Below are 23,858 nucleotides of genomic sequence, written 5' to 3'. Positions count from 1 at the left end.
TTAACAATACTATAGCTCCGTTGTATGAACATATTTACATCTGCTTAGAGTAAAACCTAATTAATTATGAGTCAATTTCAGAAATATCGGAAAACTATTATAAACATCCTGGAAAATTATGGTTTTCACTCCAACTAAATTTATGTTTTAATGTTCTGGCATTTATTAGGTCATAAAATGTAATGCCCGTGTTACCTGGAAAATTCTAAACCATTAACATTAAATAAGGCAGCTATTACAAATCTATTTTAACTATTATAGTTATTCATTGTGTTTTAATTGTGTTAATTTCATTTTTTAATACAGAGCATTTAAGGTGAGATATTTAAGAGTATGTACATATATAAATTTTTATACACTTAACTGGTAAAATTTAGTTATTCCCACTTCCTCAAAGAACACCAATCCCTGCCATTGTGTAACCCAACAACTTAAACTGGAAATCTACAAATGAACTCAGAAATTGTTCCCCTTGCAATTGTTTACTTTCACTGTCAATTAGGCAAGCCGTTCTTTAATTCTCTAAACAAATAGCAGAGGTCAGTCAACCGCAACCGCCCAGCAACCTTGACCCGAATGGCCAAAACAATAAATGTTGTAATGTCACCGCCCAGTGGAGGAGTTCCCAAAATCAGTCGTGTGCGTTCATGTGTGCTTTCTACTGTCGGCCAAAGTCGGCACGTGCTCAAAATGCTTAATTGGCCAAGTCCCCACATGCTCGTATTCTGTGGATGCCAACAGGTTCGCCATGGAAATGCTTCTGGCCAAAGGATTCCGTTTATGTGTTGAATTATAGTTATCTCTATTTTTGCAATATTTCTTGCAGAGGAAAATAAATTCTCAACAGGAGCTGTGGTCAGAGGTCTGGCCACATGTCCGGTTCGAAGGCCTGGCCTACAACCTATTAGCCCACTTGGTATTGTTTATTGCGACCCATCAACCAAATGGGGTATTTTTACGCCCGATAGCGAAATTGCAGTCCACACAAATATCTGTATAATTATAGGTAGCGAGTGCAATTGGCTGCCCTTCGGGTTTTGTGCTGGCCCTCGAAGACCTAAAACCCAAAAAAGAGCTACCAACTAATATTTTTCAGACGCTTATAATGGCCAACGGCCGTCATGCCTTTGGAATATTAAGTAGCCGCCGTGGTGGCCAGTCAGCGGTATAAATATGCCAGTTGCCGCCTTCGCTTGTCATCAGTCAGCTCTTTGCTTTCGAACTAACCAAAGCACAGCCTTAAATCAAACCCAAAGAAACGCCTTCATCATGTTCAAATACGTTAGTTTCACACTTGGATACTTAGTTTGGTAATTCCTTTGGATTGCCTAATATTTCTCATTTTTCCCATAGGCCGTTCTCATCTGCGCCGTGATTGCCTCTGTCGCTGGCAAGCCAGGACTGCTCCATGCTCCTCTGGCTGCCCTTCCCGCACCCTTGGCCGCCCTTCCACCACCGCTGATTGCTGCACCTGCTCCTGTTGTCACGGCCGCCAGCAGCCAGGTGGTTGCCAGGACTTTCAATGGCATTGCAGCTGCTCCGGTGATTGCCCCCGTTCCAGTTCCTGTGGCTCCTGCTCCGGTCCTGAGAACCTTGGCTGCTCCTTTTGCTGCTCCAGTTGCAGCTCCTTTGGCTGCTCATTTTGCTGCTCCCTTGGCCGCTCCAGTTCCTGCTCCCTTCGCGGCTCCGTTGGCTGCTCCGCTGGCTCCAGCACCCATCTTCAAGACAGTGGCTCCAGTGGCAGCTCCACTCGCAGCTCCCGTTGCCACCCCCTTCGTCGCTCCCTACGCCCATCCTTACGCTGCACCAGTTTTGGCCAAGTACGCGGCTCCCTTGGCCTATGCCCCAGCTCCGTTGGGCTATTCCACCCGTGCCCTGTGGTGAAAACGCACATATACATCTTCTACATTCAGAAACCCCCAGGGATTAAGTAACCGATTGTGTGTTCAATGACTGATAGTCCTTAATAAAAATCGTTTAAATTGGTAAAAAAAAATTGGCCTTATTGTTTGTTCACCATATGGGAGACGGGGTTTCTTTTTTCTGGATTTTCTGTAAAGGGTATATGTGGGTAAGGTGGTTTAAAGAAAAAATATTGCAAGACAATTATTTATATTAATTATAATGTCTGTTAATATTGTGTAGATATGCAATTCCGAAATTTTTTTGTATTTAAAATTTAAGTTTGTTATAAATGTATTTCTTTGAGCAGAAATGGAACAATTAAATTAGAAAGTCAGGTAATGATAGGAAATAAAAATGGCCTAAAATAACTAGTTCATTTTGTTTATGGCATACAATTTATTAGCTTTCGTAGTATTTAAAGTGGTAGAGTATTAAACTATCACCACCTTTATATGCCATAAGTTTTCCATCACTTTTTCCTTTCAGTTTGCTCGGTATTCCGCTTGTCCCCTCTGTGGAAAATGGGGAACCATGTAGAGTCAATCGCTCGTGTCGCTTCGCCGCCTTTTATTCAGGTCATTTGTGTTTCATTGTCCCACATTGGCTCGGTCTTTGGTTCTAAGAATTATGGCAAAAGGATGTTATGTGTGTGGTTTTTTCGGGGGACAAAGCGATGGCTGAGTGCTGGAGAGGGGTTTGGTTTTTATTTGCCATCCGTTTGGCACCTGGCTAACAATGCCCGAAGCAAGCGGCAATGAATGACCAATAAATGTTGGAATTATTTTCCTTTCTTCCACTCCCTCCTACGTTTTAAAGCCCAGTAGTGTTGATATAGCGGCTTAAAGCTGAAGTTGGCCCGCAAACAGCGCAACAACAGAAAAAAAGGAAATTAGGAAAGTAATGCCGGGTAGAAAGCGAAAACTTAAACAGCAAAAGAGATAAGAGGCAAACATACACGCAATTCCTACACTAGTAAAGCCTCTTTTCCTTCTTCTCCACCCCCCCTCGCCGCGAACTTTTCCCGGATTTTCCCTGGGCTGGGGGAAATTTTCCATGTCGACGTTGGTTGATTTTCAACAGCAGCGCAAACGCAGCAAAGTTTATCCTCAATTAAACTTTTTGTTGTTGCGTAAAATTGCGCTTGAAGTTGGCCCCGGCATCTGTCTCTGTGTGAGTCTGCGTATGGGGTGTGCTCACATGTACACAGAGAGAAATTAACTTTATTTTCAAAAGAGATACAAATATCTTGAAAAGGGCATGCAGAAAGTGTGGTTATTATCATTACGAGAATAAAACAGCTTAATTAAATTGAATGTTGAAGGAATATTAGTTCAAGTTTCCCATTGAGAGTACTTCTATGCAGAATAGAACATTTGATATTTTAAGATATAATTTAGATTACATATTTTTGAAATCAAGTACAGATTTTGTATATCTTTATAAGATATTCTTTTCCAGAACAACCCATTTTTTTTATTATATTGGAAACATAGTCCTTAGACAGATATTTTCAAAGACAAAGACATTTGGTAAACCTAAATTAGGCACTGGTCTCGCTTAAACTAGAATATTCATCAGTCTGTGAATTTTTCCTGAGTGTATATATGTATGTATGTGTGGGATAGGCCATACGTCAAGCTCAGGACCTCTGCCTGCACTACCCGTTCGCATCTACCCATTTCGGGTCCCTTCCCAATCTCTTCGCATCTTATCCGATTCCCACTCCCATTCACCATCTTCATTTGTTGGCTTAACTTTTAACTCCACTTGCCTTAATTTTTCGGCCCAAGTTTATTGTTGTTGCTCATCTGCTCGGCACAATTTTTTGGTAATTTCCGCCCTTGTCTGTAGATGAAGTAGGAAAGCGCCCCCGAACTCTTAACAACTCGCTCTTTGTGGGAGGTGGTTTTTCCTAACCATTCGAGCCTTAGAATTTCATTAGCTCGCTTCGTATGCGTTTTAATTTGTTGCATCATTGCCTTGTCGAGTTTTTCTTTTAATTGATTCAATATCAAGTTCTGTGCCCTAACTCTGCCCACCCCTCCGCCGCAGAGTCTGCTTTATTATCATCTGCCGCCGCTGCGGGCAAAAAGTTTTTAATGCATATTTTCAAGTAATTACCAAGACTTTTCCATTAGGGTTTGTGAAATGATTAGCGCGTTCGAGGGCTGCGGTGCATTGTGCTTCATTAGGCAGAGCTTACATAATATAATAGTATATTTTTGTAATTTAAATTGGAAATGAATTAGCTGTGAAATTGCAGAGGCGTTGTGACTGTCATGTGTATATACCACATTACTACCAAATATAAATGTATCTAAAAGATATCTTCACTACATGAGTTTTTGTAAGAAATTAAACTTATTTTCCAATCTCTCTGCTTTTAATTATTGTACAACCTATGATCTACCCAAAATCCTTTGTAATATGATGACGATAATGCATGGAGCTCAGATCTACTTCATAGTTCTCTGATCATATTTGCTGCTCTTTTCTATATTTGTGGTACATATGTGTGCATATATACAGCGGCAGAATACATATGCCAATGGTGCACTAAATTCTTAAAGGACTCGAATGTCGAATCCGACAGGAAATGAGTGTGTCCGTGTGAGTACATCGCTGAAATCCAAGCAGACAAAGCGAGCGAGGCGTTTGGTCGGACCCGTTTCCGGTTGCGGTTGCTTAGCCCCCATGGATCCCAGATCCAGGAGTCTGGATCCTGGCACAGGCCCCGGAATGGGGGGGGGGGATTTGGCCAAATAACGGCACTCAGTCACTCAATGCGGTTGCTTAGCCTTTCAGCTACAGACCGCAAAAATCCAGCTGCCTTTTCTGGCTCTTGATATGACGACAGCGGAACGGGGGCGAAGCGCATTGCACGGCGTATACGCAATACACAGGGAGAAAAATGTAAGGTGATTTCATACAAATAAAGTGTTAAATATTGAAAAACATGTGTAGAATATTGTTTGAATGCCTGTGTTGAGTGGATTCAATTTGTAGTATAATAATTCAGAATACTCAGGTATATTAGATTACTATAGAATGAAGGTGTATAATTAATCATTTTAATGTCATATTAAATCTTTATTAATTGAATAAATATGACGTATGTAATCATAAATAAATTTTAAATTAGAAAAGAACTAAAGGAATAATTTTGATTGTTTTAAACAGTGTTTGCTCATTACAAGTTTAAATTTGTTTTCTTTCATACCACCTTTAATTACTTTGTATTTAAAGAACGTTCTTTCAAGATTTAATATTAAAAAATATTTATTTCCTGATTAAAGATCTCTCTTTTTTTTTATTTTCTGCCAGTGTACGTATACGTGATTTGTTTGCCAGAGCAATTTACATGCCCCTGCGATGGATGAAATGGGCGACAGAGATGGCGCTGCCAGATGCCAACGGAGATGGTGAATCGAATGGAGATGTCGAACGTCGGATTCTTTTGCGTGTGATTGTGGGCAATGTGGGCTATATCTGGGCACTGTGGCTGCCGGGCGGTGGGGCGTGGCTGGCGGCACTTTGACATTTGCCACCCTCGCGAAATTTTCAATTTCCGTACGCGCCAGGTGACGCTCGAGCGCAGCTTTAATCGCCAAAGCCAAATGCAAATCAGAAGCGACGCGTGGTTAAGCGGCTAAGTAATGAGCAGCTGTCGGATCCCAATTTGCACTCACGCCAAAGCCAACGCCAAATGCAATTGACAATGGAACCGAATCGACAAAAGCTTAATCAGAACTAATAGAAAAAAGCATCGGGTTGCTCTGCAAGCAAAAAAATAAAATAAAACAAGATAAAATGGCTTTGGCATGTCTGTTTCTGGATGCCGGCAACGCTTCAGTTCCTGTCAATTGCCATGAGCTGGGGGATTTAGCTGAGCTAAGCCTTTTCCATTGAATGCGGATTATTACATTGATTTTTCCCCAATATAATGCATACGTAGGGTAGACGAAAGGTGAGCTAGGTAACACAAGCAAAGAGAGGAAATTAGGGAAATGCTCCAAGTTAGACTTGTTTGAAATCTGAATTCCAGTGTTAATTAGCGGGAATTAAAGGAATTGACGTTCCACACTATTCATTTAATTTATATCATTATTAATGCTCTTCATGTTGTATCATTAAACTACACAAACATTTACAAATATTTCAGTTAAGTCGACAAAAAGTGTAGCTACGTTTGATATCAAAAGCCAAACGAGAATTGGTACATGGATATTTTCCGACAAAGGACATCGAGATACCAAAGCTTGTAGTCATTTACTTACTCGCAAGGCCTAAACAAAGGAAAGATTTCCTCGGATTCCGTTTTCCGGTTAATAACCACTCCTTTGTACTGGCGCTTTGAAGGAGAAATGAGAAAGGAGAAAGTTTTCCCGGAAGTTTGTTTTCAGGGAAAGGGTTTCCTCATCTGGCATCCACACACACACACACACGGGCACATGTGCTGACGCAGCTCCTTCAAATCCGCTTTGGGTAAAGAAAGCGAAAAATAATTAATTAAGAAGTGCAAATCATAGCAAAATTATGCGGGCTGCCAAATTAAAACGAAAGTAAACGCCACCAACAGACACATACAGCAGGAAAAGGGGGAAATTGTGGGATGTAAGCAAAATTAAATGCTTGGCGACACGAGATGAAAGATACACGAAGTGGAAATGGGAAAAGATTTCGGGAAAGCTCACATGGGAAAATGAATGAAGGATTGGCGGAATGCGCTGATGGCCAGGTTGGGGTGGTTTCTCTTAACTTACTTTTCTCTACAGTCCAATTATTGTTTAAATACGGGTGAATACATACTGTGATATTTATTTTTTATTTAAGTTTACTTCATGAATAGTTAGGATATTTTTAAAGTTAGAAGATAAGTATATATATATATTAAAAGATAGACTAGATACTAACAACTGCTATTAGGACATAACTATTTTGCTAATTTTTATGAATCATTTAATCTAGTTAAACCAGTTTCTAGCTTACCAAGTTCACCAATCAGCGAATATGTTTAATAATTGGGACTTGGGAAATCAAAACTCAATACAAATCACCTGTCGAACAGTCACAGAAACTCTACCCTGCCAAGTTTCTACATTATAAATTCTGAAGAACAATTTGGCTGCCCAAACACTTGGTGGTTAGATTGTCCCACCTGCCATCATCATCCACTGACTGCGACCTTCTCCCATTTGCGGGGGAGAGAAAAAAGCGAAACTGCTTTGGGGGAAAACTGTGGAAACAACTGCAACTGCCAAGGCTATTTAAAAGCTTCAACTCGAACTCAATTCAACTCCTTGAGTGTCGCTGGGATCCCGTCTGGTGGTTGGCCGCCCTTTCAGCCCGTCTCACCTGGCTTCTGGCACCTGGCAGCACGGAAACCTGTGGGTCGGGTCGACAAGCAAAACTCAGTCACATCACCTGAGGGCAATGGGCGAAAGCCCGGCACTATAATCACAAGAGCCTCCCAGGGTCGACTCGGTGTGTCTGTGTATTTAAACTTTTGTAATAATCTACGGCAAATGCGCAACGTCAGCGTCTTCACTTGGATGCCACTCCGCCGCTCTGGCGCACTTGCTCCGCCGGAAAAGTTGTTGGCGCCATTTTGCTTTTGCTATTTGTGTTGCGACTTTTGTTGACGCCGACTCCAGATGCAGCTCCCGGCGCCCAAACTTTACCTTTGCCCAAAATTCATTTTCAAACATTCCGGGAGAGACTGCAAATTGACTGTTTAATTGCAGCGAACTTGCATTCTAGATGTCAGCGACAACATATGCATCGGGCAGCCATCGCCTTTGGGGTCTCATCTGGACTATCAGGATGGGTTTGTGGGAAGCGGTAGGTTTAATTAATAGCTTAATATTTTGGGATGTCATAACATATTTAGCTATAGAGTTATTAAGAAACATTGAACCAATAATAATGCACTCTAAACCAATAGAAGTTTTATATTGTTTAAGTTTTAGACTTTATTTATATCTCTTTAGGGCAAGACGGGATTTTAGATGGTGTTTTCTGCCTTTGTTTGTGTCAAATATATATTTTGGATTTTTAGAAACTGCTCCTGAAAGTGATTCAACCAAGGTGACCTTTGAAGCAGGAAGCCATTTTGGCAATTCGTGTGATCTTCTTCGTCATTCTCACTCCCTTGAGAACTTCAACTCCTCCTGGCCTAAAATGGTGAGCCAATCATTTCACTTACGCTTTCATTTTGTCAAGCGTCAAAAGTAATTTGCATTTAGCAAATATTTGCAGGCCTCTGAAGCCACCAACCAACAGCATCCTTCTTGGAGGACGAACATCAAAGTGGCGTCCCGCCATGCGTGTCAAAGGCGTCGGCATAGCTTTAAGTGTGACTCGCTTACCGCTACGACTGTCAGGCGCTGGAAGCGCAAAAGGAATAGATGGGGGATTCCCCCTTACATTTTTCTTTTTACCCCTGGCGTTTTTGCGGTGCGAAGGCGTCAAGAGTGAAGCCGTCAACACCGGCGACGACGTGGCTAAAATGAGTTTTCAACTCAAGTGTTGCCAGGACTTAGCCTCCGGCCAAGCAGAGGGGCTAATTTTTTTGATGGATTTCGCGGCATGTCCTTTTTTGTGAGAGGGGAAAGGTCCCATGAGGAGAGGCATCGCTTATGGTTGCTTTATCGTGGTCTTTCATTATTTGTTCAGTTGGCAAAACTTTAAAATTGATGCGAATGCAGGCGACAATTCAAGGCACAGAAAAAAATTATTTGTGCATTCGGGAAAGTGTTCTTTTATTCAAAGAGATAACTACTGAGATCTATTATAAGCTAATACATGTATGATAAATTCTTATATAATGGTTATAGTCTTATATATTTTTGTGTTTAAGAAGGCATTCTGCAAAATGTAAATTGTCAATAATTAAGCATAGATAGTTGCTTTTAGTTCTATTACTTTCTGTGTACACCTCTTTCAACTTTGGGATTGATTGGTCTTCGAGTTATTGTCTCGCTCGCGTGTAGGGAAGCCATAGCTTGGTGTGGTTTTTAAGCTGGCTTTCCCGGGAAAGCGGGCTAGGATTCGGTGAGCGGCAAGTACAGAAGCTTCGCCTATGGTCCTTGTTGTTTGCTTTGAATTTTTCAAATCGCCCGTCCCAACAACAACTATTTGGCAAAGCTGTTTCCCAGCCACCCGCCACTGCAGAGCTCCACAGCAGCAGCTCCTGTGCATTTTGTTGCACTTGCACGGGGGCTGCCCCCGCGGGTGGTTCCATAAATTGTGCAATTGATGGGCGGAGAGCGATTCCATTAAATGCTGATTGGAGCTAAGTTGGTTCAGAAGTTGCCGAGGCCATAGTAGTTTTCAGTACGTAAAATGTTAAGAGAATTGTTTTTGGAGGGCCTCTCCTTATTTTATTTGTTTTTGAAGAGTTATATGAGTTAAGCATAACTTCAAATGTTTAGTTACAAACTTGACTAAAATTCTCAAGCCTATATAAATGTTAAATTTAATTAATTAAAAAAGATAATGAATATGTTGCATTTTTTAATAGTTTGAAACATATTACAAATAATATATTCGTATATTATATTTTTCTATTACCAATTTAAGATTGTGGCGCACTTCTGGAAACTTGCTATCCAACCCTCTGGCACCTTTTACGCGCACACATTTTGTTGCAAACTTTTTAGCATTTTTAAGCATTGGAGCTGTGCTGGGAAAAACCTCTTTGTTTTGCTTTTGACGATGGCTCTGTCTCCGCTTCGGCTTCCCACTGCTGCCCCAACCTGCTCCCCCTTTACCACCTGACACACGTTGGGTGCACAATGCGCACGTGTTCAATAACAATTGTGTTGCATACCTTAGTGCGCCAGGACAAAAGGATGGCATTAAATTTTAAAGCTGAGCTCACACAGGCATTGCCGCGCAACGCGTCAAACGATTTACAGCAAATCAATTAGAGCTAAGAACTTTTCCAGCGCTAATTGCAAGAGATTTTCCTCGTCTTCTGCTGCTGCTGCTGGTGGTCCTTCTCTTTTTCCTCCTCGACTCTTGCAGTTTTCCCGAATTTTCTTGTTGACTTAGTTGCTAGAGACGAGAGCGCAGCGAGGCAGCCAAAAACGGAGCATGAAAATAAAATAAGTTCCAGATGGACAAAGGAAACGCCTCATCCCCAGCTCCCGAGGAGTTGGTTGAACAGAATTGGCGAGGATTTATCATGGAGCACTTTTGTAAGGCTTTTCGGGCCCTTGCCGGCCATGTCTGCATTGCGTATTTCCTATTCGTGCAGTCTAAATTAATGTGCAAGCCTTTTAATTACACGACAAATAAGCAAACAGCCCAAAAAACTTTTCCTCACTTTGTGAGAACTTCAAGATGAAAAGCGGCGAGTGAGCCATGGGAAAAAATCACAGAGTCCGAGGGCTGCAAGGTTTCCTAATTTGATTTTGAGAAACTACAGTTTTGTATTCAATTCAGCATGGTGATGGAAAAAATATCTATGCAAAATATATTTATTAAAAATAAATTCTATTGAACTTTTCCCGTAATCAAATTTACTATTAAAGTCAAACTTGGGTTTTTTTTAAACTAACACAAATATTAATTCTATATACAATGCACATTCTAATTAATTATTATAGCTTATTCATGTCTTTTGATCTTACTGTAATAATAATACTTTCCTTACGATGTACATAACATATATTAACTTTCTTGGTAAAAAAACTTTATTTCGCTAATTAAATGCTATATTGATTTATTACCATTGTTGGTATGTCGAAAGCCTTAGTTAGTTCATTAGTCTAAATTGACTTGCCATCCCTGATTAGCCTGTAACATTAGTTTGGTTTACAAGGCTCAGTGTGTGTGTATGTGTGTGTGTGAGTGTATTTTGGCCACTAATTAATTTGGCTTTGACTGGGAGAGTTGAGAAATCGCCGCATGCCTTTGTTGACAAATATTTCTTGAGGCCAACGGCATTGCGGTTGATTCACGACTTTTCTTTCGCCGTCCTCCGCCTGTCCAATCCGAACTTTAAATGTAAAATCGAGAAAAAGTTTATCAAAATGCTGCTTAATCAGCTTTATTTACATTGATAGCATTTCCATTGCATTTTTGCAGGAAGGGGGAAACAAATAAAGCCAGAAGGAAGCAGAAAAGGAGTACGTGGGTGGAAGCTCAGCACGGCGTAAAATGCATTAAAAGCGAGGCAAACAAGTCTGAGGGGGAACTCTCTCTCGCAGGACTTTTCCCACCGCACCTCATTCAAAAGTTATGCATTTTCAAGTGTCTGGGTGAAGGTCCTGACACTGAAAGAAATAGTAAACGTATAGTATAGTATTTTGAAAGTAAATCATAGCTTATTAACCCAATATACTATGAAATCACTGGGATAAGTAAACCTAATAATAGTATAAAATATACTTGTAAGTCATTTCATATTTTATTTGTTAAATGAAACAAATAACTTATAGATGGAATACATAAATATTAAAATATGCTACATAAAAAATTCCTATTCATCTTAATTAATTGACCTGTGACCAATTTTGTCCAGTGTCTTGTGCAGGGAAACTGCGGTCCGAGATCGGGATCGGAGTCGTCCCTGTTCCTGGCTGCTCCTGTGGCAGCTCCTCCTGCTGTTTACAAAGCTACTTAATCGAAGTGCTGCCGATGCCACCGCCGCTGGCATATCCTGCATATTCCTGCCGCTGCCCCTTCGCCGTCCGCCACTTTCTGTGTACATTAAATGCAAAAATTGTTTTTACTCTTCGGTCCGCAGTCTTTTTTTTGCGGAGTTGTGTGCATCCATTTGCTTTCAGTTTGCTTCCGGTTTTCATTAATGGTCTTAACATAAAAATACAATTTGCTGACGTTTAACTGGTTTGGCGGACGTTAATAAATTTTTAAGCGTTGTTTGATTTAATTTTTTCGCCACCAATTCTGTGACTCCCCGAAATGTGCTGGGTATTGATTGATTGCCCTGCCCCCGGAGTGTTGCGAGTTGGGCAAAGGTGTTTGGTGTTGGTTAAGTGTGTGGCCTGAAGGGGTTTTCCACCTGATCACCCTTCCAATCAATCTGTTTACGCTTATGGATTCGCCAGCCGGATTATTTGCACTGGGGAGTACTCGGATAAACACCGAAATTGCTAAGCCTTTGTTTGGGGAGGCCAAGATTTGAATCAGCTTATTGGGTAAATTCATTAGGTAGTCCCAAGGAACAGAATACAATGATTTAAGCCCTTTAGAATCAGAAGTAGTATTACCAATTGCCATGCTTGAACAGTTCAAGGACATAAAGTGGTCCTTCGAGCCGAATTCCAGTCAGTAATAATACCAGATAATACCAGTCAGTATTGAGAAGCAGGAGCCGTAATGCCCAGGAGTACGTGGAGATGCTGAAGTACCAAACACCTAAACTTTAAATCCCAGTATCACAGGAGAATATTATTGGGAGTAGATGAACATATGCTAAATAATTTGTTATATAATGAATTATTATTATAAATCAGTCTTGATATGATAAAGTCACCACAAATAAAAAACAGTGCTTAATAACTGGCAGCTGACTAGAATTAGTCAAAGACTAGTAACTACTAATCAATACAAAGCCGATAAACATGGGATGGATTTATATTTAATAATAACCTGTATACAGTAGAAAAATCCCACATTTACTTCTTGGATTTAGAGCAACAAAAAACAAAAGTCAATTATTTATAGATTCCATTCTGAAATTCACATGTATTCACATTTAGCGTTTCCCAAATAAATACATCTATAATATTCCTGTTTGCTACAGCCTAAATGGTATATAAATGCAGGTGAAAAATCCCAGGATTGACCTATATCACGTGCATTGTAATCCTGATGATCGTCATCAACCTGCAATGTAACTCTTGAAATTTTCAATTAGCACAATAAACTGTCAAATGTTGCTGTTAATTCGATTAAATTGTGGAAACAATATCCTGATTGTGGGCCAACTGACAGCGCTGGCAATGGCAGCGTTCGGGAAAATCGGGAAACTGTGGAAATTGGGTGAGTGAAGAGTGGAAGTCCTCTGCAACAGTACTGCACCTGTTACTGCACCCGCTCGAGTTTCCCCAGTCTCCATGATTTCCTCACACCCCCATCCTGCATCCGGCGTCCCGTCAGCCTTTTCATTTAATTGCGGTTGACTTTTGGGGTTTTGACTTACACAAGGAAATCAGGAAGGGAGTTCTGGGGGAAAGCCCTCCCCCCAATTGGCAACAAAATGCCAATCATCAATCAAGGTGATTTGTTTCAATGCCCCCCAGCCACACATTTCACGCTGTTGTGCATTTCAGAATGGACAGACACCGATAGCGGTCGAGGGGTTAAGAGGGGATCCTGGTTGGTGCTTTCGGAGGAAGCGGAATGCGCAGGGCAGGGTATGCGGAGGTTCATTCGGACAGGCACATGTGGCCAATCACTTGCATACACTTCAATTGCTGTGGTTTACTCACTCTGCTCCGCCTCTGGTAACCAGTTTATGCGGAAGGTGCCAATCCTTGAAACATGGTTGGTCCATGACACCATAAAAGTTGCTCATAATCAGTTGAAAAGGAAGATTGAAAGGGGCTAGGTTTTGGTTTCCTTAGATTTGTAATAACCTACTTGGTGTCATTATTCATAGCAATTCTTTGGAATTATTAATATTTACCTTTAGATGTTAGTTCTGGAAATTCGTCTGCGCATAAACGAAGTAGTCGTGTATCCCGCCCGAGTGTTGTTGTTCATCAATGAATTCAATCACGAAAACGCTGCCCCATTTGGCCGAGTCCCTTTCTCCAATGTCTATTCATACACACTCAAACAGTCGAACACTCGAACATCCAAACACTCACACTCATCCGACAACACTCCTTGCCACACTCATCCATTCGTTGCATATTCATGAGTCAAATGCTGGCCGCCTTGTTTGAGTTACTGACGTGGCTTTGATTTAATTGCCTTGATTTTCTCTATAATTTATTTTAAGACCTATCCTCCAGGCATAGACCTGCCAGTATTTTCTTACCACCAATGGGTTTCATTTCAGAATTTCTGGCCTAACTATGAAGCTTGTATGATTCAGTATTCAGTAAAGTTAAGGTGAAGGTACAATTGAATTCAAGCAACAAAATCAAATGTATATAGTTTCCCTATAAAGGAGTATTTGCTCTTTCAAGCTGCCTAAAAGGGCAGAGACATTTTTACTCTTATCCCCCCATCCCCTTCCTCTGGAAAACCGCAACAACACATTTTTAGCGCTTTAAAAAAAGTTGCGAGGCTACTGTTATTTTCACGCGCCGCTCACTCCCATCGCCATTCCGTGCACGCCAAGAAAAATAAGAAGGAAAACTTGCTGTCTGCGGGTCTCCTCCATCGCCTTCCGCCCAACCCCCACCCAATTTCCACCCGCTCGGTCCCTCGCTTGCAGCCATGTTTCATACACTTTTTACATATATTTTTTTAGCACGCTTTTTTAAATTCCGAAAGAGGTGTGCGCATAAATTTTTTGGTGCCCTGCAGGCGAATTCTTTATGCAGGATATTCCGCAGCAGCAAAAATGGGAGGTTAAAGAACGCGGAAGAATGAAGGAAAGTTGGGAACTAAATTCGGATTAAGGCCAGACTGATTGTAATTTGATTTGGCTTTCCCGCCGCACCTTCTACCGCCTTCTACTACCGATTTTGGTTATTTCATTTTCCAGGCGACAACAAATGTCATTTCCTGTCGCCGTGTGATTTGTGACCCGAGAAATCGTAATCGCACTTTATCTATTAGTTACATTTTCTTGCCACGCCTCCATCGGGGCTACCCGGTCGTCCTTTAATGAAATTTACTCGGGTCGCCCCGTTTTCTATTTACTTTTGTGGCATGAAATTAATAAAGGACCTCGATTCCCCTTCCCGTTTCCTTTACCGTTTCGATCGGCAGAAGGCCAAGTGGAAACTTAATCCCCAAGGAAATTATGTGAAAAATGTGCGTTGGGTTTGGCTTTTGTCCGGCATTTTCCTTTTCCTCCCAGGTTTTGTATTATTTTCTTTTTATGTTTTTTATGTTTTTTTTTTTTTTTGCTTTGCTCTAAGTTGATAAGCGGCGAATAGCAGTAAATATTTTTGTTGGTTGGCTTAAAACATTCAGCGTATGGCCGGAAATACAAACTAAGGGGAGTAAGGGGCGGGGAGATGAAGGGTATATCAACAAAAGCAACGAAACCCCTTTTTCATTTCGTATTTGGGGCTGTCCTTTGCCTTCAGCATCTCCCGAATTGGAGGTTCATTTTTAAGCTGCGCAATTATCATTAAGTGGTTGCCGCTCCTGAAAGTCAGGGGCGTCGATGGGAGGTTAAGAAAAGGGGTGACTGTCTAAAAGTTTGGTTACATTTATTTCCAAATCGTTTTATTTTAAAGCAATAACTAGGTCTAGAAAATATTAATAAAATGCTTCTGTATATAAACTGGTAAAATTTGAACTTAATTAATTTTAAATGTGTGGCTGGGAAAGTAATAATATGAATTGAACCTTATACACTAATATTTAAATATTTACAAATTCACAATGTTTGTATTTATGTGTCCAAGTATTTATTTATTTGTGGTATGAAACGCCCCCTTGTGGATCGAGGAAAAACTCAACCTCTGCCTTCTTAACAGCATCCTTTTTTTAGGGACTCGTGGCAGGTCTCCTCTCTAGTTTTTACATGGTTCGTTTTAGGATTTTTTCTGGTAATTGTATAAAGGTTGCCGGCAATTTTGTTCAATTTGTATGAGTCCCTTTTTTTGCTGGCTCTTCGTGCGGATGTTTTACGTAACGGATAATTTGTGAGCCACACTGCGTATAAGTTATGCGATGACTGCATAATCCGGCTAACACATGGGTTTAGCACAAGGGGAGATACCTACGTTTGATAGATATACTTACTCCATGGAGAGGGGAAGGAAGGACTTCGTCTAATCAGGACAATTGTCTTTGGTCCTTTGTGGAGCTGCTCAGACGGTCCAAAGTGTCAATTACAGTCCGCCACGTGGACGCATTGAGGCGGGTCAGGTGGAAATTATTGCGAGGCACTGGGATATGGAAATTCACCTAATGCTTATGTAATTGTCAGTTCATTGTTTTGGTCCAGACATAACGTACTAATTAGGCAGCAGCATACGCAATTAATTGGCTGAAATTTAACGTGAGACTAAAATAGAGACAAAGTATAACATAATCATAAAGTTGCAACACTTTAATACATTTACATAGGGCAAGCCTTTCAGCAAGTTTGCTAAGAGCTTGAATGAAATATTGTAAAACAAGTAATTAAGAATATCCATAGTTAATTATGAAATATACCTATTTACTCTCTGCTAAGTTCTCACAAAGAAGAACTTTAGTTTCGGAAACAAGTCAGGCCTAAGAATATAATTAAAGAAAACGTAATCAGAATTAAGCCATCCAGAAATTGACTTGGCCATTGTGTGCGATAATTAAATATTCCGAATTAAATCCTTGGGCTGGCCATCGAATGCACCTAAATGTGCGCCAGGTCAGAGACCCTCACCCTGGGATCCGCATGACCCTTTCACCTGGCACTCGGCACCTGTGTGCAATCTCTGTTTTCTGTTTCTGTTTTCCGTCTTTATTTCATTTTAATTACATTGCTTTTAAATTTAACATTGCTTGGGGCCATTTGATGGCCGGCTTCGGGGCTCTGGCAGTCAAATCAGGCATATGATAAATTGATTGCAAACGCATATACACACATAAGGACGGTCTTATTCATGCATGCATTTATGTGTATATAGTGAGGTATTTATAAATGTATCTGCTGTGCGTGTCTGGCATTGGGACTTCTGGGCTCCGGTCTGCTCAATCAGAGCTTTAATAAAATGTTATGCATAAATTGCCTTTAATTGAATTACATTTAATTATTCCGCCAGACATTTTGCTGAGAGTTTGTTGTTGCCAGACTGGATGCTGTTTCTGGCTCTTGATTTGATATAGCCAATATTGTTGTCCAAATTAATGTCCTCGTCCTGCTCCGCCAGTCCTTTCTTTGCTTCTGTCTTTGGAAACGACTTAATATTGAATAATGTTGTTAAGCAGTTAATTTATTAAGAATGCTAATAGGATTATTTAATGTTTGCGGACACACATTATTATCTTTACTTTCCGTAAATTATGTCTTTAATAGCAGTGCTATTTTATTGGACTTATTAAATTAATCAAGGATAATTTCATTATATCTATAATTTAACTTTAGCCATCTTTAGATTGCTTAATTAATCAGAAAACAGAAGCTAATAGCATTCAATTGTGATTAATTATACATAAATTATTTAATGAATTTAATATGAATGAAAACCACTTGATTTTTCAACTAAAGTTGTTGTTCTAAGTGTATTCAACTGAATCTGAAAGTGTAATTAATTTTAAACTCACCATTAAAGCGCTCTTCCATTAAAATCGAAGTTTTCGTTTATCCCAAAACCAAAGAGCGGCCGCAGAGCAACGGACCGACAACCGCCGAAACATTTCAAAGACAAGCCACCAACAGCAGAAACACCATCAACATTCAGCAACACCACCAACACTACCACCAACAACCCCAACACCACCAAGGACACCTACAACGACAACAACAACAACACAAGGACCATCAGCGGTGCGGATGACGACAATGGATTAACTCAAACTCAAACCTTGTAACTGCCTGACCGCACAGACACTGGAGGAGCGGGCATCCTGCGAGGCATCCCGTGGATTGGCGGGGAAGGAAGTGAGGGCCAGTTGATGGTCACATGTCACAGACATTATGGAATCATGAACTTATGTGCACCTGTGTGCGTGTGTCTGGGGGGAGGGTGCTGCGTGTGCATAGGGGGGAGCTGCGGACTCCGGACTCCATTTTGGTTATACCGGCGTGGACTTGCGGTCGAGGACAGCGTTTTGTGGTCCAGTTCGAGATGGCAACGTGACATTGCAGTAAAGGTTTCAATAAAGGACATAAATCTTAGTTCTGTGCACCTTTGACAATTCTGGAAATGAGTATCATAGGTATAACTACTTTACACAATTAGTAGCTATCGAAATATAGTCTTATTACTTTTCGTATTTGCATAGCCTTGTAGCAAATACTTCCCATATCAAAGAAAATCCTTTAGACAGCCCTTCACGCCACCATCTCTAGTTCCGCTCCGTGCTATTTCGATCATCAATCAAAGTGTTTTGTTACGACTTTTGTACGTCATGTTCATGCCCGGAGCCACCGCTCTTTGCATCTCATCCGATTCCGCTCCTTGCAGTCCCCATGTCATGTGGAGGTGTGACTGCGACACAGGAGACGACATTTATGGTGTCGTCGAGAAGGATTCCCATTACAGCCGGCAGACAATCAATCACTGGCATACCGAAATCAATTGTCGCAGCTCCTATTTTCGTTTTCAATTCCATTTCGCCAAGTATTTATGAGGAGCCTCGATTTGTAATCCTAATGAGGCGTAATTAGAAAACATTCGATTTCATTTCGTTGGCATCAATCAATGACGCTTTTTATCAGTCCTGTGACACTCGGGAGAAACTTTAACCAACTTAAGTTTCAATTTTCCAGCGCAATTTCCACATTGGTAATCCCCCTAATGCTCTCTCCCCTTCCGACATTCTATACAGAGCCCCGCCTCCAGTTTCTGTTTGTTGTCCTGATTGCTGCTTAAACTTTTCTTTCTCGGCTCTCGGCCCACTTGTTTGTGATTAAGCTTTATTGTAAAGAGGTTTTTGTGCGCCTTTTGATTTATAGATATTGGATCATAGCACTCGCCCTCCACCAACCGTGCCAGAGCAACTGTTGTGAGTCCTTGGTGGAATTGCGGAAAGGGATCTGGTAGCTAAATGTGGAAATACTCACACATAGAGAGGGTGTAACAGGATAGGATTATGCGCATATGTATCAGGAAACTAGTTTTTTCAGTAGGGGAAACTTATTCGCAAATATGCTCATATGATAATTTGAAACTTGTTTGAAGCTACCTAAATAACTAAACTTAATCAATAGTAAAAGAACTAATTTAAAAACAACAAATTTTCAATCTACAAATTTAATTAATTATAGTTTACCATAGGAGTATAGATAGCGCATTTAATATTCGTTGTAGATCGAAATCTTTACAATTTAGCGATTCTCACTACTGCTTTTGTTGCATACTTTTAGGCGCGCGGCTGAACTTGTTTACAGGCAAACGCCTGGTCTAAGGACCCCGGACCCAGGACCCTGGATGCTGGACATTGGCCCAAACAGCCGCCGTTCGACATCCTTGACAGCCGCACAATTTGCTGCTGCGTTTTTGTATCTCTCACAAAGCTTGTTTGTCTGCGCCATGGAGCGCTTTGCTGGCTACACCGAAAGAAAATTTTTTGATTCTATAGATTTCCAATGAGTTTTCTAAACAGCTTAACCTTGAACGTGGTTCAAGTCCAACCGAATATTCTATCGACTTCGCATCAAGAAGATTTGATTGGATTCAATTTGGAAACGAGTATATTAGAGTCCATTGTGTGGTTGAAAATATAAATTAATCCGAGGAAGGATATTTTTTCGTTGTGCCTGTGGAGAGTGTGTACACTGTTGTTGGGCAGCAAAAAGTTTGCGCACTGATTGCAAACTTGTTTCAATTGTTTCGTAAACCAAACCGAAGGGAAGCGCCCAGAAGAGTCCCAATGGGCGGGTGCTGGGGGGTGGCTGGACTTGTGGGTTGCTTTTTCCGCCATGAAAGTCAAGGAAAAAGCAAAAGCGTCTAGTGCTGAGGCCAAGGCAATTCGCCTGCATATTTGTGTGGCTTAGTTTCCGTTTCACAAACGAAACGAAATGAAACGAGCGGCATAAAAACCCATTGAAAATTTGCATACGAAAATGAAATTCAAATAGGTTTTCCATGTCCCTTGCAATCAGTTCTGGAAAGTCCAGCCAAAAAAAAAGGAGAAAACAACAAATAGTGCAGGGAAACTTTCGCTTTTCCTCGCTCGCTTAAGTTCGATATTTATGATCCAATTCAATGGAAAGGATATTTCATCTTTGAGGCTTAGCCGGTTCGCAGTTTTAATCTAAATCGTTTGGCTGACTTTGTTTATTGAGACTTTTCTTTGGTCGCTTTCACCTCCGATTGAGACTCGAACTCTAAGTGATTTTTCATAGACTTTGTAATGCAAATTGCCTGTCTGTGCTTCTGGCTTTGTCTTCTGTCGCCCTATCCTTGGGCCTTTTATCACGGAAGTCGTGGGTTACAGCCCCTCAACGATTCGAAAGCCAATAAAATGCAAATTTTTTCATCGCGTAAAAAAGCCTAGGTGAAAGGTTCTAGTGGTGGGAATTCAAAGGAATCTATTCAGTAAATATTAATAAATATTAACAAAAATTTGTTTAAATCAGATATTATTAAAGATAAAAATAGTCACTTTTAATTGTTTTTTGTTCATATTAAAATAAAATTGTCTTACATATGACCCTTTGCACCTCTATTCATTAATCCTTCTTTCAATTTAAACACTCACGCTGCCATCCTCGAAGGCCTGATGAAAAACCTAAAACTTCAAACCCAAACTCATTTCCATCAGCATCAGACTTGACTTGAGCTGGGGCCCTCGACTCGCAGCCATTGATTTAATTGTAAGCTGTTGAATTTTGATGGCTTTTAATTGTCTTAAGACCGGTTCAGCAAAAACCCAATCAGGGCTCCTTTGATAGCCCCTGCCGGTCGGTCGGAAGTTGGTGAGGGGCGTTGTCAGCAGAATAGTTGGAAATTCCACTCAGGGCCGACTACTGACCCACTTATTGGTCACTTCTGGGTCTGTGTTTCCGCTGGACACCCATCCATCCCCCGGCCATCGTCCGAAGTCAGCCACTTGACTAAACAGCACTCAAATTTGATTTTGATTTATGTTGCCCAACAGTCCGCATCAAGCTGCTTCCCCAGCCACAATTTTCCGCCTTCCGTTTTCCAGTTTCCACTTTCCCTTCACATCCTTACAACTCCTTTCCATAACTACAATTGCAGGCTCATAACTTTGCCATCTATCGCCGGTCGCCTTTCATATTTACATGCTCCTTACACGCGCATTGGCCTGAAACGGAAATTGAGAAGAGTTTTCACGCAGCGAAAAAAGGTGTGCTTACTTTTTGTAAAGAAACTGATATTTTTTAAGCAATCAATGTTAACACAAGTAATTTTTATCAATTATCTCAAAATTTATTTATATTATAGTTAGTTTCCGTATTGTTTCTTTCAGTGCATTCCCTTTCCTTCTGGAAAAGGGTTACCCCGAAACCTATTGAGAGCTCGTGAAGCAAACGTTTTTGGCATTTTCCCTTTGTTTTCCGTCTGCATCCTTTGGCCAAGAATAGCTCCCACCACAGCCCCCCGAATAGTCTCACAATGGAAAATACAATTTTCGCAATCTTTGCTTATCTTTTTCATCTCTCTGTGGCTGGCTGGTTCGTTGTTGCTGCTGCTGGCCAACCAGAAAATCGGTAAAAAGCTAAGATCTGAAGAGGGGGCGGCAAGTGGTAAAGGTCCTGGCCAGGTCCAGGATGTGTTGGCGGTGTATCCTTTGTTTGTCGGCAGTGCCGGTAATACCAAGTTGGTACACATAAGCACATAAGCATCGGTTATGAGCGAGGTTCGCTGTAAGATATTTCATATTATTCCTAAAATATATTTCACTAGCTAATATTTTATTTAAAATCATTTCAGATCTGTACAGTTTGTGAATTAATTTGTGGAACCTGATTTTTTTGATATTTATAGTGCTTCGCTAAATTATGAATTAATATGTGAACACATATAAGTATAATCCCTGTGGCCCCTGTGTTGACAACATTTAAGGGATGTGAAATTTGTGATCCTTCCCTCGCCATATGTCAGTCTTTTCTTAGTTTTCTTTGTATTTCTTCTTGCTATTCTCTCCGTTTTATTGTTGTCATAATGTGGTGGCTTGTTGCTGCTAGGATGCCTTCGTCCTTCTGCCTGCTTCTTGTACTACTTTAGAACTATTGCCACTATTGACTGCCTCCTTGTTCCTTCCGCTACCGCTCTGTCCTTCTTCCTATTTCTGCATTTTTTACTACTTTATGCTAGGACATGGACGCAGAGCACAGACATATATAGCAGATCCGCTTTTCGCCCAACAGTTTATGCCTTCTTGCCGCCTCTTCCCTCGTAATTTCCGCTCTTTTCCACTCCTTTGCCGCATTTTTTTATAGGCAAGACACAAAGGTGTGTTTTACTTGCCATAAACAAGGACTGCATACATTGTTCCTGTTCATCGCCCTTTGTTGTTGTTTTTCCTGTTGGTTTATGCGTCAAATGAGGATATTCAATTTGAACTTGATATGCATTTTATATTGTTGCCCGGAGTAAGCCGGATACGCAAGTCGGAAAGCTCAACAAGCGTATTGCAAATCAAAGTCTGTATACAGAAGGGCTTTAAATAAATCGAGAATAAGTGTGATGGGGAATGATTTTCATATTGGATTTTATTCTACGCCTGATATTCATTGAATTTGAATGCCTTGAAATCAATATAGATAAGTAAATCAAACTTCGCAGTCAATATAAGGCTTTTAATAAGTGGATGAATAAGTGGGTTAATAAAGTTTGATGGCTTAGATATTTCCTAAAAAAGAGCCAGAGCTAACTGCATTTCAATATATCTTTTCGCAGAGATCTTAATCTATGCATCCAATCAAATACCAGAGTGCAGTAAATGCTTTTCAAAATAATTTCTTTACTTAAATTACACCTGCTATTGCAGCGATTCACAGAACTTTGCAACTCACGTTTCTACTGCATTTTTCCATCCCCTAAAGGAAAGAAAGTCGAAGGATCTCGAATGCCTTCGTCTAACAATACGCACGCAATTACCGCAGGACGAGCAGCTGGAAAAGGCCAAAAACTTCAACTCCCCAATGCTTGACGAAAGTTTCACAGTTGTCCTGTTGATGATGATGTTGATGATGATGACCATGATGATGACGCTGGCTAGGAGCTGGACAAACTTTAGCAGGGCTCTAATTGCCCAAGTGGCTTTCCAGTTCGAGTTCGAGTCGAGCGTCGCCACGTAATGGAGAAAAGAGACCTAAACTTTGCCCAAAACAGCAGAGCTGAGGGCACAACATCTTGTTCCACTTCCATTTAACTCGAAAAAGGCACAATCAAAGCTGACCGTTGGCGTTATTAACAAAACTAGAAATTAAAATAAAAATATAGTCACAACTATTTTTAGTTAAAGTTTAAATCTATTCAAAATTAATCTACCCTTTTGAGTTAAAAAGGAAAATGAAGTTCGACAGGAAACACTTTTAAAATTATTGATTCACAAAATATTATTTTAACCTTTGCGGTTTGAAGGAGTAAGGGTGCCTAGTGTTACCTGAATTTCAATTAAGTGGAGCAGCCCCAGAGAAGACCACTTGCTCTAATGAAGTTCTGGCTTAGTCAGAGAGTAACTAGAAGCTCTGACTCCCAACAACCTACGGTTCCTTCTCGCATATGCAGTCCTATAAAACTTATGCCAGGACAAAGGCTAAAGCAGACAGGCAGTCCTGTCTGCTGCATGTATGCACATATATTTACATGTTACCTTCTCGCTCCTTTCGGAAGGAGCATTAACATTTAGCAACCTTAGCACTTGGCTCTTTGGCTTTTTAAGCAGTTGTAGAATCAGAAAGTAAGAGAAAATTGGAAGGTTAAAAGGAAGGTTAATTATTACTAGGTGCCAACTTTAGAATATCATTAGGGTGTGGGCAATCCTAGAAAGAGGTCTTTGTAGAGTAACTATATTTAAATCACTTGTATTCCAAATCATTTTCATATAAAACAACTGAAAAAATCGGATTACTTTTACTGAATTTGTTATTCAAAGCAAAGAATTTTCTGTATTGGAATACTTTGTACAGAGCTCTTAAGTTAACCAAAAGTCACAAACCGTCAAAC

At 40.6% G+C, this 23,858-nt stretch overlaps 1 protein-coding gene across 1 annotated transcript; it reads left to right on the top strand.

The window, feature by feature from the left end:
• The first annotated feature begins 1,269 nt into the window (after nt 1-1,269).
• Nucleotides 1,270-1,996, top strand: LOC110190053 (uncharacterized). The gene is made up of 2 exons (XM_086834491.1): nt 1,270-1,281; nt 1,354-1,996. The coding sequence occupies exons 1-2, from the start codon at nt 1,270-1,272 to the stop codon at nt 1,882-1,884; spliced, it is 543 nt and encodes a 180-aa protein (XP_086690617.1). The 3' UTR covers nt 1,885-1,996.
• Nucleotides 1,997-23,858: the final 21,862 nt, after the last annotated feature.

This window comes from Drosophila serrata, unplaced genomic scaffold, assembly GCF_035046125.1.
Source record: "Drosophila serrata isolate PLE 108 unplaced genomic scaffold, ASM3504612v1 contig_272, whole genome shotgun sequence".
Classification (NCBI taxonomy): domain Eukaryota; kingdom Metazoa; phylum Arthropoda; class Insecta; order Diptera; family Drosophilidae; genus Drosophila; species Drosophila serrata.
The sequence above is the reverse complement of the archived record's forward strand: the minus strand, read 5'-3'. Positions and strand labels throughout refer to the sequence as shown.